At 42.4% G+C, this 13,567-nt stretch overlaps 1 protein-coding gene across 6 annotated transcripts in view; it reads left to right on the forward strand.

Moving 5' to 3' along the window:
• Nucleotides 1-655: 655 nt before the first annotated feature.
• The window catches only part of mllt10 (MLLT10 histone lysine methyltransferase DOT1L cofactor), a 40,863-nt gene continuing 27,951 nt past the window's right edge, over nt 656-13,567 (forward strand). For 5 of the 6 annotated variants that reach the window (XM_076761444.1, XM_076761445.1, XM_076761446.1 and 2 more), the window contains exons 1-7: nt 752-1,048; nt 4,183-4,262; nt 7,172-7,226; nt 9,335-9,444; nt 9,568-9,671; nt 10,072-10,165; nt 13,475-13,564. In XM_076761444.1, the coding sequence (XP_076617559.1) occupies nt 886-1,048; nt 4,183-4,262; nt 7,172-7,226; nt 9,335-9,444; nt 9,568-9,671; nt 10,072-10,165; nt 13,475-13,564 (696 nt within the window). In that variant the 5' untranslated portion in view covers nt 752-885. Of the gene's footprint in view, nt 1,049-4,182; nt 4,263-7,171; nt 7,227-9,334; nt 9,445-9,567; nt 9,672-10,071; nt 10,166-13,474; nt 13,565-13,567 lie in introns of all 6 variants that reach the window. The other variant, XM_076761447.1, reaches the window with a different exon arrangement.

A 13,567-nucleotide genomic window follows, 5' to 3' on the forward strand; every position in this document is an offset into this window, starting at 1 on the left:
TGTGAAATAACGTATGTTCTGAGTTTCTGTTGCCACGGTTACCAACTAGCGTTTGAGCCAGCGCAATAATTTAGAACAATCAGGCTATTTGACCGGAACTTTTTTATAGTTGTCCTACAACTCTTTTTAACGGAGACCCTGCAGCCAATCACAATCGAGTATTCACCCAAAATAAGATATCAGTTGACATGCGAGCTTGTAACATTTGTAAGTGAAGAGTTTTAATAAGGCTAACTGTTAACTGAGCTCCTCATATCAACAGGTCGCCATTATTAAAAAAAAAACAATCGGTGCGCAAAGCATCTTGGGATATGGGAGGCCGTGAAGGATAGTAGCGACGCATCCTCCAAATACAGGGAAAAGGAGGACGCATTTGTCGGCTGCATTTGGAGGATCCTTCGAATTTGGACGAATTGGGACAGCCTTCGCGCAGCGTTATGACGTAAGCGGCCTTCAAATCCATCGTCCGAAGGATGCAGCCCCTGAATTGGGACACAGCTAGTGATTCGAGTAGAGTGAAGTTTCTTTGCTACAAAGTTTCAAACCATCTCGACCATGTGAAACCAAAATGGAACGTTACTGTCGGCGGTCCAATCACACCCGCCTTTTACTTCCTGTCAGAGGGCACGCACACACACGCGCCTTGCGTCATTACGCATTTCCTGTTCTCTACGAAGTCCCCCCTCTTCTCCTCACCGTCGCGCCGTGAAGTGGATGTTTTGGTGAAAAAATATTGGGTCGAAAAGGGACGTAAACACGTTTAAAACATGACATTTCGAACGAGTGGGACCTAAAGCGGCGTAGCAGGGGAAAGAGGGACGTCTTCGGCGAAGGTTTCGGTTTATCTGTGTATCGTATTCTTCCGCATGTCCGCTTTCTTCGTAGATGGTCTCCGGCGAGCGTTGTCTGGCGGTGGACGACGAGTTCTCGACGAGTAATATGAAGGAGATGATCGGAGGTTGCTGTGTTTGCTCAGACGAGAGAGGCTGGGCGGAAAACCCGCTTGTCTACTGCGACGGACACGGCTGCAACGTCGCCGTGCATCAAGGTAAGCTGCGCGCAGCTTGGCTAGCAGGTAGCAGTTAGCTTGCAGGCTAGTTAGCGTTGTCTTGTTGCAAGGTTATGGAGTACTCCGTATGGAGCCGCCTCCTCCGCCTGCCCTCACCAAGGCCAGGCTGAGGTCAGGCGCAACTCATGCAGCAGGGCAGTCTGCTGCTTTGGCTTGGGGGTTCATCTAGTCTGTGTAATCCGCCATCGACGAGTGTTGGCAGCTGCTTTATGAACACATTTCTCACTGCGAGTCGTGATGATATTTTTATCCCCGCCAGAAGCTGTCAAGTGGGACACAGTGAAGCAGGGTTACACTAAAAGATGTGATTCGTCCCACTGTCTGCTAAACAATAGTGTCAAGGGTCAGCTTCTGTAGACGCCGCTTTTTATGTGTTGAGTCCAATATTTGGAGCCGTGCAAGCATAAAGGTAATTTCTAATGGCTACATGTTAGTTTCTACTATGGTGACAGTGATGTGCTGCCAAACCAGTGCTCACCCAAGATGACTCCGATGATGACGTCCAGTGTTTACAAACCTCCCAGCTGGCCATGTGTCCATGAGGCATACAGTGGAAGACCGAAACTGTTTGAGATGTCTGTAATACCTGAAGCCATTGCCAATGCATTTCAATGTATTTGCACTAGTTACACGGGTTTGTTTGAAACAGCTTGTTAGAGTGTTTGAATTGTTAAATAAGCCTGACAGGAGCACATCTGTAACGAACCTACAAGCTGCCTCTTACATACATGTCAGATCTAGTCAAACTTTTAAACCTTTTGAGCCACATGTTTCTTCATGGTGGTTTGAAGTTGCAGAAACTAATCCTAGGCACTATTAGTGGTGATATGGCCTAGTATTTTATGATTAGAGACACAATTATTCCAAATCTCAAAGTATTTAATATTTTACAGTAAGGTTGCGTCACATTATCCCAGCCTGAGCCTGTCAAGCTTTATGAGTCTGTAGAAAATAATGTGTCAGTTTGTCTTAGATTAAGCACATTGTGAAACTAGACCGAGAGTTAGACGGGAAAGTTATTATTGGTGGATTGTAATACTCAGTATCAAGTGTGCTTCAGGCATCATATACAATGTTCTATTATCGCAAGGTCTGTCGAGAATAATAGTAGAGTTTTAATGCTTCAGTACCACTTGTTAATAAATACTGAAAGCTGCAATGTTTTGGGTATCAGACCACAGATCAAATGCTTATATCAAACATGAGCCTGCTCTTAAACATCTAGTGTTGTCTGGTTAAATTTCTTTTTAATAATTTAATAAGTGACCATGGAGCACATTATATGCTTTATTTAAAGTGTAATGGTTTGCAGAGACACATGCTTGGGTAGGGCTGGAAGGATACACAGGCAACATGGTTTGGAAGCCACATCTTCCTCCTGTGGTGAATTATTGGTAGCACACAAGCTGTACTGTATTAGTTTATAATAGACAGGGTTTTGGTTGAGATAAGCAGCTGCACTCTGTCATGTCATGCGATAAGTTGTCCAGATCTGCCACTGAACCACAGTTATGACAGTTTCTGTTTAATTTAAAGATGCTTGCCAGGAAGCATTAACTCGCAACATTCAACAATGTCTAGTGAGTGGCTAATTTGCATTTCAGGAATCAACAGACCTTAAAATGAAAGTTTTATAATTGCTAGAACTGGGAATGTTGGCGTCAGGTAATGTTGTTTTCAATAGCTGGACACCCATTTCCTGACTGCATTTCCCAATCAGGGTTTCCATTAGAAAACACTGGTGCCGGTCCACATGTCCTGGAAGATTTCAGTGTCCCAGACGAATTGGACAAATTCCTGTCAAATACTACCTGTGTTTATGGACTCTGTTTCCTCATGTGTTTGTGTTCAAGTGACTAATGGAGACAACAATTTTTGAAAATCGTCAAGTATTGAGCCAGAGTGCTGCAGCCGCAAAACGGGCTGCAAAGTAGTACCTCCGGGCATTTGCATAGCGTCAGAGTATGTCCACTAAAAGCATTTGTTTGTGCCACTGACAGGCTCAGATTGTCATTCTGAGTGTCTGACATGGAAATGATCCCTGCAGAGATAGACCTTTTTGTTAAACCAGAAACAGCCACTATATTGCTCTCACCAGTCACCAGACTCCATTGACACAAACAATAATTTTATCGCTGTAAAACACACTTCATTCAAACTCGACAGAAACAAAACATAACTCACCAAAACTTTCCCGGCAAAAGACAAATTTATTAGGAATAAAATGTGTTTGAGGGCTCCTCTGAGTCTGAGAGAAAATCTTAAAATAACAACAAAGCATTCGTATACTGTGTGTGGCATGGGTTAGCATGGATTAGCATGGATTGGATCAGCCAGCCATGATTATTAAAATGAATAAGTATATCCTAACCAATCGGTACTTGATGTTGTGTCTTTAAGCCTGGTCACCCGTTTTTTTCACTTAAACTCGGTAACCTTTGGGTGTTTTGTTCTCAGAAATCTGGATTATAGCTGTTTATTTCATTGGATTATGGGGGCCGGGGGGATCAGACATAATCTGAAAATGTGTAGAGGTAGGCTATTTAGGGTATCGCTGCCACATTTAGGGTAGCACCGCCTGTACTGCAGCTTCAAGTCCGTCTTGTAAATCATAGTTTGCTAATGCAGTGCCAAAACATGAAATGACAGAACTTTGTGAAATATATCAAAGTGCAGGATGAATAAAAATATAACATCTGCAACTGTGTTCGTGGCTGACAACTCTTTGACCTTTGTCATACAAATGTGTGTAGGAGGTCAAGTAAAGATGGGACTGTGAACGCAGCCTGATGACTGTGTGTTGTCAGTTCATTACCAGTGATTCTGCATTGGTCCCAGGGGTTTAAAATATTTTGTAGCGCTGGCAAACTGTCAGCGGTCAGTAATGTGACGTAAAAACAACAGCAGCATGTGCAGCAGTCTGTTTGAGTTTGCCTCCTGTCACACATGAAAAATAATTGCAAGTTTAGATGAGTGTGATATTGTTAGAGATGTTACCAAGTGTCGCCAGGTTTCATGTGGTTTCATTATCACTGTGTTAATGTATTCTGTAGTCTTTTGCTCTGACTGTGATGATTCACTTCCATGCCCCCACTTCCCCTGTCTCTCTGCAGCCTGCTATGGCATCGTGCAGGTGCCCACTGGTCCTTGGTTCTGCAGAAAGTGTGAATCTCAGGAGAGAGCAGCCCGCGTGGTGAGTCACACGATCCAAGTATCTATTCATCATTTATGAGTGACCTCCTGGAATAACGGGACTGTCTGGTCAATATGGTGGACCTCATGCTCGTTCTTGAACAGTGCTGTCATTTATTAATGCACCAAGAAAACAATACCAGCTGAAGTCTTGCATCATCAGTGTGTCCGTTCAAAGAGCTTGGAAAAAAGAGTTTAAATGGCACAATGCATGTTGAAGACACTGTAATATCTCATCAGCATGGGCAGCCGGTATCTCTGAAGTCCCATTGTTGGCAGTCCTGTTCATTACCATTCGAGGAAGCACTGACATAATTTTGAGTTCAAGTGCTGATGAGAACATTGCTTTGAGTTCTTACTGAATGTGAGATGTCTACTGGTTCTGAATATTTTATTTGCTGTGTGATAAAACAGAAAACAAGGGAGAGGAGTCATTAGTTCACAATATGTGTTTGCAACCTGCATGTCAGGACTGGATGACAACAGAAACAACTAACCAACATTGGTTTGTATTACAGCAACATCTTAGCATCATTTAAAAAGGACTGCTTGTTAAAAGAAAATGTATTTCTTTATGAATCTTAAAGCCTCTGGCATGTGAAAAATAAAATCTTACAATGCAAGAACAGATGATCAACAATACACGTTGGCACATTTCCCAGCCTTGCTGTATGGCTTACTGCATATGTGAGGTTTAAAGCAGTGTGACAGTTCAGATGTTTGGGATGCTGTCAGTTGCGCTATACAAAATTGCCTTTATGGGGATTTCCTTTGGCTTCTTTGAAAACAAGATACCTAAGAAGGAATTGTACTAAATGACACTATTAATCACAGAGAAATTGTATCATTGCTGCCAATGGCGAGCCTTAAAAGCTTGCTTTTTTTGTTTAGTCCACTATGTCTGTTGTTTCATCCTAAATCTCTTAACAGCTTGACGTGAGCTGCAGTATCAAAGGCATCGTAAATAGAGAAATTATAAGGGAGATCTGCACCGAACCTGCCTGCTGCTGCCGCCACTTTTTGTGGAACAACTGCCTGCACCGACAGGGTTCTCTGTGGCATATGCCATCTCCTGCTGTCTCTTGACCTTAGCCTGCCTGTCAGCCCACAGTACCAGTTACCATCATATTTCACCAAATGGGGTTTAATCCTGATTGAAAAGCTCTATAAAAGAATAGCATGAATGCTGTTTTGATTTTTGCCAGTTTTCCAACTGTGTGGCATACGATGGCATGCAAACGTCCAGCTATCTATTCTTCATGAGCACTGCAACACTGCAACTCACTGTATTTCCAACTGTTGCTGCTGGACCGACCCGCTCTCCACAGATCTCTGAATCCCGTCATGTAGGACTGAACTGCATCGGGCTAGAGAGCTTCTATATTTCACATGTTCTTGTTGTGAAACTTGACACAAAAAGCCACAAACCGGTACGGCTTGTCGAGTTTAAACTTAATGTGACCTCGGCAAACTTCTGAGGATCTGTCGAGATTTTGTCAGGCTGAGATTTACTCACTTAGTTGTTGATACAGGTGCTAGGAATGATCTGCAGATCTTATTCATGTGTGCGCACAGGGCAGCATGTCTCCAGCAGAAATGTAGCTGCATAACTAGGTTTTCGTCAAACCTCTTACTGACATGGCATTTACGAATGAGTTAAGGGCCGAAATCTGACAATAACAAAGTCACTTAAGTACATGTAAATTCTTTGAACATTGCAAAACTGTCAAACACTGTCCAAGTGTACAAAACCTTTACATCAAAGCTCATGTGTAAAGTGTTATATGGCCAAACTTCGTTCTCCTTGAAGGAATCTTTGTCCAAACTTGTTTGTCCAGCATTCCAGACTGACAAATACAAAATATGGGTCAGGTGTTTCTTTCAAGACAATAAAATATACCCGTACAAAAGCATTTAAAAGGAGTTAGCATTTCTATATGTGTATATTCACAAAGAATTACGTCGTGTGCAAAGTTAGCAGATAACCATAACTGGTAAAATGAGAGATTTTTCTGAATGAGTGACTTCATGAACATGAAAAATGCATGTAAATAAGTGCAGTCTTCAACTTTCTGCAAATTGTTTTAATTGAAGAGAGATAAACAATTAGCAATGACCTATAATCTTTATTTTGCATTCTCAAATTTGCCAAATAAAGCGAGCCTTACCTGAATTGAGTGGTCTGAATTAAATTGACCTGCAGAGTCGATCTCTAATGAATCTTAATGTTTTGTTTTGTCTAATAAAGGCTTATTGGGGAAGGTTATTTATACGGGGTATTGCAGAATGAAGAGTAAATGAAGAATTCATATAATTGCACACCACTTTTTGAACAGAACTTTATAGTAGATCAATTATAATAATTAACTAAAGAATATTTGAAAACCTGTTCAGAAAGATGAATTTTAAGATGCGGCGCAGAAGCACCTTAACTCTTGTTTGTTAACTGTGAACTTTGACATGCAACAGAGTGATATTGGTGGGAGAAGAAAGAAGGAAATAAGGGCCAGGAAAATCTTTCTGTTCTGTTACAGATCACATACACTGTGCTCTTTGTAACATGCATTTGAGGCAGCACAAGCTTGTTTGTGGGTTGAGGAGAGTTGAACTGTCAGGGTCGGAGCAGCAGAGATAATTGCATGAGGACTTGTATTTGCAGATACACACACACACACACACACACGCACACACACACACACACACACACACACGTGAAGAAAGGAACAACCTTTTAGTGGCAGATAGTGGCCGGAGAGTTTCTGGCCTTGTGCCCCGGTCAGGGCCGCTTGTCATTTTATTTCCCATCCTGGCATGTTTGTCATACTTGTGTGTTTACCTCACCCTTACTTCACCCTGAGTACATGAGGTTGACCGGTGGTTTCTGACCTGGGGCTTCTTCTTTACCCACAGAGATGTGAGCTGTGTCCCCACAAAGATGGAGCCCTCAAGAGGACAGACAATGGAGGTAGAATCGCTCTCAGCTCTCACGTACACACACACACACACACACACACACACACATCTGTGGTGAGCCTCTTGTGTATTTTGTCATTAACTGCATGTCACCGGCAAGTTTAAGGGGGTGTGAGCGTGCTGGGAGAGTTATGTTGGTGTTTGTTGTGTGTGCTGCTTCTCTCTACCGTCCTTGCCAGTCAATGTTTTATGAGTGTGTGTGCGTGTGTGTGTGTGTGCGTGTGTGTATGTATGTTTATGAGGGGGCGGGCCAGGATGGGTATAGTGCATGGCCTGTGAGGAGTCTCCTCTCTGGGTTCATTGGGAGGTCAGCTTGGTGGAGACTGTAAATATTCTGTGCGTATGTGAGTGTGTGTGTGTGTGTTTGAGTCAGTCAGAGAGAGAGGCACAGCTGTGGGATTGTGTCCAGGCCTGCAGGGAGGCATCAGGACAACACTAACACACACCGTTTTACTACTTTCTCTTTTATTTTACCCTTCCCATGACCCCTCTCTCCCTCTCTCTTTCCTCCCGTTTTTCTCTCACCGTCTCTGCTCCATTCCTCTTCACTTGTTGATCTGTGTGCTAGTTGTTTCAGGTGGGACAGTAATAAAGCAGGGCAAAGGTATTAGTATGAAATGGGGTAATGATCCAACATCTTAACGTATAGCAGGCAGAGAAGAAGAAGTTTATAGATAATAACATACAAAGTTGAAACGCTTCAAACATAATCTGTCACATCCATATATTTACGGGGTGTTGATGGAAAATCAGCAACAAGTTCATTTCCTACCAATCAGTGCGAAGAAATATTAAATATGTGGCAGCAGCGTGGGAGCTCGATACTGTCACTCTTGAATATTCTTGATTGTGCTGATGAGGTTTCCCTGTTCATTACCTGCTGCTGTAAGTACAAAATAAATGCAGTCCTTACCACAGAAGCTCATAAAGCCATTATCAAGACAACCCTTTGCTTCTTTTTTGTTTATTTGACATCACGACACGCTTCAGATTTGCTATCGACAAAACTGAAGCTCGTCGTCTCGACACCTTTGACTCTGATAGCTTCTTGGAGTGAGGGATGTTTGGAAAGGGTGCCTTGTTGGCTTTTTAGGGGCTAAAAGTGTGAATGCGTAGTTTGAGGAGGAAGGCTGTGCCACTTTTATAGTCCTGTTTTATAGGCCTCTTCCAGATTCTTGGAGGGACTTCAAAACAACAACATGCCCCCATTTCACACCCGCCGCCTCCCCTCCGTCCCGCCCTCTGCCCTCCTCCCCCTGTCCCGCGCACCAGGTCAAAGGCAGGTCAGGGGTTCAACTGTAAGTTTAAGCCTGTTTTTGTTTCCGCTATGGGGAAAAACAGACACCTCCAGTGTGGCAGGAGACTCCCACCTCCAGTTGACCTCCCATTGACCTCCTTCTGCTCCTCCTCAGCTCGTCGTCAATTCTCCTGCCACTCCACCATGCCCCACTGTCATTCCACCGCCCCCAGTTTGTCTTCACTGACAGGCAGCTGTGTGTGTGTTAAGGCTCAATAAACGGCTACTTAGATAGATTAACTACCAGTTTGCAAATTAAAATATTTACGAGCCCAGACCACATTTAGGTTGTGTTTGGTTCTCTTGGTTTAGGCCAAAGGAGTTTTATCCATTATGGGCTTTTGGTCTATACCTTTTTGGGTTCACATTGGCAACAAATGTTCTGACAAGGAGCTTCAGAGTCTTAAGGTTTTATTTTATCTTCACTTATGGTCACAAACAGCTCAGAAAGAAATACAGCTTTCATCAAAACTGTACTGGACTTTAACTCCACTGTGCAGATAGAGTCAGGGGAGATGATGTGTCCTGTAGTGTAATATAATGGGTGAGAAGGGAGGCCCATCATCGGCTGTCTCGATTTGATTGTGTGATCAGAGCTGAGGTTCATACGGTGTGTTCCCACCAACTCGAACGACCTGGACCAAACGCAGAAGCGCAGTAAAATCAGTTATGCATTTAGTGTGAAGTCTTCACATTTTTTAGAGTCTGTGTCATGAGTCGCAACTTTAAAAGAGTGTGCAGAAAAGCTCTGTACCTCTTGCTGTCATTAATGTGCAGAGGTTGTTTTCTGTGTGTCTCTGCAGGCTGGGCCCATGTGGTTTGTGCCCTTTACATACCTGAGGTGGAATTCGCCAACGTCTCAACTATGGAGCCCATAGTACTCCAGTCTGTGCCACATGAGCGCTACAACAAGGTAACGAAATTCATCTGTGCGTTTAGACGTGTCACAAAATCCCATGAAGATTGTCATTACGAGGAACTGAGTCTGTCTTTGAATGAAAATGGTTCTTTTAACTGTGTGTGTTTGTGTGTTTAGACATGTTATATCTGTGAGGACCAGGGCAGAGAAAGTAAAGCAGCTACTGGAGCCTGCATGACCTGCAACAAACATGGCTGCAGGCAGGCCTTCCATGTCACATGGTGAGGCTCATTCACATCACATTAACCTCACAAAGACAAAGAAGCAGATTGTTTTTCAGTTTCTTCACTCAAACTCAAGTAGAGGCTTTTAATAGAAAAACCTTTGGAGAAACTGTTCACATCAAGATTTTGTATGTGTTCCACTTGTTCAACTGCTGAAAGTGTAAAATAAACTCGTATGCAGTGTAACTTGTTCAGACTTCCAACGTGTGGTTTTACATAAGTTTTAAAACCATAATGGCGACACAGCCTGGTTTATTTTTCACTTCCTTGTGCACAAATCATACTTTCATTTTCAGTACTGGTTGGGATTATGATACTAATTGTTTTACAGTGTTGACGTGGATGTTGTTGAGAAGCATTTTGTTTTTCATGTCCCTTACACAACTCTCTGCCACAGTGCCCAGTTTGCGGGGTTGTTATGTGAGGAGCAAGGCTCGGACGCAGACAATGTCAAGTACTGTGGATATTGCAAATACCACCACAGCAAATTGGTAAGTGTCCTCTCATAGTTTTGTCATATTCCTCAGATAGCATGTGTTTTGATGCTCTGAAGCACAGCGTCACACATCACCAGACAGATTGTCATTCTTTTCAACTAGAAAACAAAACTTGTAGCCATGACTTGTCTGCACATGAGAGCTCAGGTTAGATTGAGATAGATCTTGTATTTTGATTTGGTTAAGTTAAATTAATCATTCTTTATGCTGTTAAACAGAGGAGCAAGCTTGTGTTTTTGTCAGTATGATGGTGGAAACATAGAATTTGACAGTACATGACAAGTCTTGCTCTCTAGCTTGTATTAGGCTCATGCACATGCTTGTTTCCCCATGAACTAAGCATTAATCAGTTTAATTTAGGTATGAAACCAGTCTGTCTTGCAGCTGACTGTATGTAAATGCAGAGAGTGTCTCAAAGGTTCTGTGTCCATTAACAAGTTGCATCAGGATTTCTGTGTTTTTTGTTCCACTAACAGCAATCAGAGATGAGTGTGTAGACACAACACACACACACTGGTTTACCTGTAACACAGTGAGAAATACTTTTATCCTGTTAATGCCTTTGCACTTCTCTGCTGCCACTGAGAGATGACCCACCATCATTTCGTCCATCTTTTTATGCTGTCTCTACCACCCTTAGCTCTTCTCATCCCTGTCTCCTCAATGCTGCTCTCCTCTTTCCTCCACCCTTATCTTTTTCCAATCTTTCCTCCGTTGTCGGTTTCCTGCTTAGCCCTCTCCGTCCTTTAGACATTTTCCAGTCTCTGTTGGTCTCTGTACTCTTTCCCTTCAGCTGTCTTTCTCCCCCAAATTTGCTTCCTCTTTCACAGGACCAATGAATCCATCCCCTCTCTGTCTGCCCCTCTTTCACCTGTCCTTTACCATCCATCCACCCCTTTCCATCTACTCTTATTCCTCCTCCCTTCCCTAACCCTCAAGTCTCTCAAACAGTGGCCCATCGTCCCCTCCACTCCCTTGTGTTTTGGTATTAAGTAGGTTGGTTTTGCAAGTGTTAGATGGAGTCCTTTTGAGCCGGTTTTCACTGTAAGGTCACCAAGGCTAATAAGGCTAAATTGTTATTTATGTATTTGATATTCTAAGGAAAATGAAATGTCAGTGATTTATGTCTTAGTTTTCCAACTGACGTGTCCTGTCAATTAGCTTGTATCATTTGGTCAGCAGGTATAGCAGTAGCTTTTGTGCTGCTTTGCTTGAATTGGACACATGGTTTCAATAAAAAGGCCGAGATCAGTGGTGTACTTTTCTCCTCTGTTTATAGTAGGCATAGGAACACAGAGATTTGTTAATGTGATTTACAAGAGCATTAAGGTTCACCCAAAGAAGATGGAAAAAAAAACATCTCTTTTGTCTGTACAGGTCTTTGACATAGAATTGGCTTTCACTCCTTAATGACTGGTTACTGGTTACTTCATGAGCGCAGTCTTACAGTCTGTTAGCCTTGCTCTGACTATGCACCCAGCATAATGCAAACCTGGATAGCTAGTCATTGTCGTGCAGAGTTCAGTCAGATAAGAGGTGAATGAAAAAGAGAGGCATATCAACACACATATCCAGCAACTGGATATGCAGAGGAAATGTGTTTTCAGCACACACGTCCGCTGAAGAGACGTCCTGTTGTGTTCCAGATGTTGTTCCACCTCTCCAGTAGTTAACAACATATCACAAGATATATGTACACGTGTATGCACTTACACGCTTTGCGTCAGTTGAGGGAGGGACGCAAATATAAAAAACATTAAAGTGACTTGATTATTGTGATGTCTGGAACAGCGGTAAGATGGAAACACAGGACAGGCTTTAGAGTGTGTACACGCACAAACTCACACATGTGACATTTTGCAATGTTAACAAAGCTGATGAAAAGACTCATGCTGCTATATTGATCATGTATGAATGGCTTTGGATGCTGGGGCATAATGTCATTAAGATGGGATTGTATGGATGACAGGAATGCATGAGAGGGAATCGATGATGAGGAAAGCAATGTTGTTAGCAGAATGGGTTTCATGAAATACCATTTGATGGATGTTTACGGCATGTTAGCAACATATGGCCTTTGACTGGACTCAGTCAGAGGCCAAATCCAATTTCAAACTTAGATTAGCCTTGTTTAGTGTGGACTACAGTGAAAATGTATCTTTGGGAAGATTTCATCGAGACTACATATGAATATAAGGAGTGTAAATGAACTGTTGCTGGCACTCAGCTGCATTTGGTTTGAAGCGTCTTCTGTGACAGTGATTGGCTGTTCTTCCAAAGCAACTGGTCTCTAGCAGTAAAAACACATTTACAGCACAGTTAAGTTGTATTCATTGAATTGAAAGTGTAACAAAGTAGAAAATATGTCCCGGTATAAGTTAATTCTGCTTCTCTTTTGGCAAGTTTTGTAGGCTTTTTGTGTTAGATTGAATGATCATGTAGTGTTTAAGAAGAGGTTTTGAGTGTTCATCAGGAGCAGTGAAGTCTGAACTCCAGGACGCGTTAACTTGCAGTATGTCAGCATTGAATCCAGATTTAGACTTTAAAAAGGGAAAACATTGCCATGTGCCTCAGACAGTGAGCTGCATGTGAAGCCAGAAGAGGATCATGGTGCACCAGGCTGCCTGGGAGAGTCAGTTTTTGGATGAAATGCCAAAAGAAACACAGTCTGTGGTCATAGATCTGTACTTTTGAATAGAGACTGGGTAAACAAAAACCTTGATCTATGCCTGGAGGTAATATGGCTGTAATTTGAGGATGTAGTTGTTTATCACCATGGCAACAGATATTATGTGCAAGAGCAAGCTGTCTTGGGCTGAGATAGATAACCAAGACCCATCAAAAGTGTCCCATGATGCTTCTTTAGATCTTAGTTTTGGCAAAGGAGTTTTAAAACAACAATGAAACAATGTGGGGTTTTACTGTTGCTTTCAATGCTGTGAGTTTTTGCAGTGTGTAGTATTCATAGCCGTTTACACTTAAATGACAATGCCTAATGCTTATATTTGGTTAGAGAAAGTTGAAAAAGGACCGGTATTTTCTACAGTGGAGGTATAATGTGTTTTTGTTCTAAATACCTACTGCCACCATGCATTTTTGACTCAGTAGTGACCAATAAGCTTTCTCAATGCTCGTGCCAATGTCTTTTGACTGTTTTTGAAATGAGTTATCTTTGAGTTCGGTCAGCCTTTTCTAGTTTAAGTTCACTTTTTTTTATATCACAGAGTTCTTTTTGATCTTATTCTAGCCTTTTTTTTTCTTTGGACTTCATCCAGTAACTTGAAGTTCCTCTTTACTTTTTAGCGAAGGAGCAGGGGCCGTGGTAGTAGGTCTCAAAGCTTAAGTGACTCTTCCACTCAGTGTATGGATAGACCCCCAGACGAGGACAAGAAGGTA

The sequence above is a fragment of the Chaetodon auriga genome, chromosome 21 (assembly GCF_051107435.1).
Source record: "Chaetodon auriga isolate fChaAug3 chromosome 21, fChaAug3.hap1, whole genome shotgun sequence".
Lineage (NCBI taxonomy): Eukaryota > Metazoa > Chordata > Actinopteri > Chaetodontiformes > Chaetodontidae > Chaetodon > Chaetodon auriga.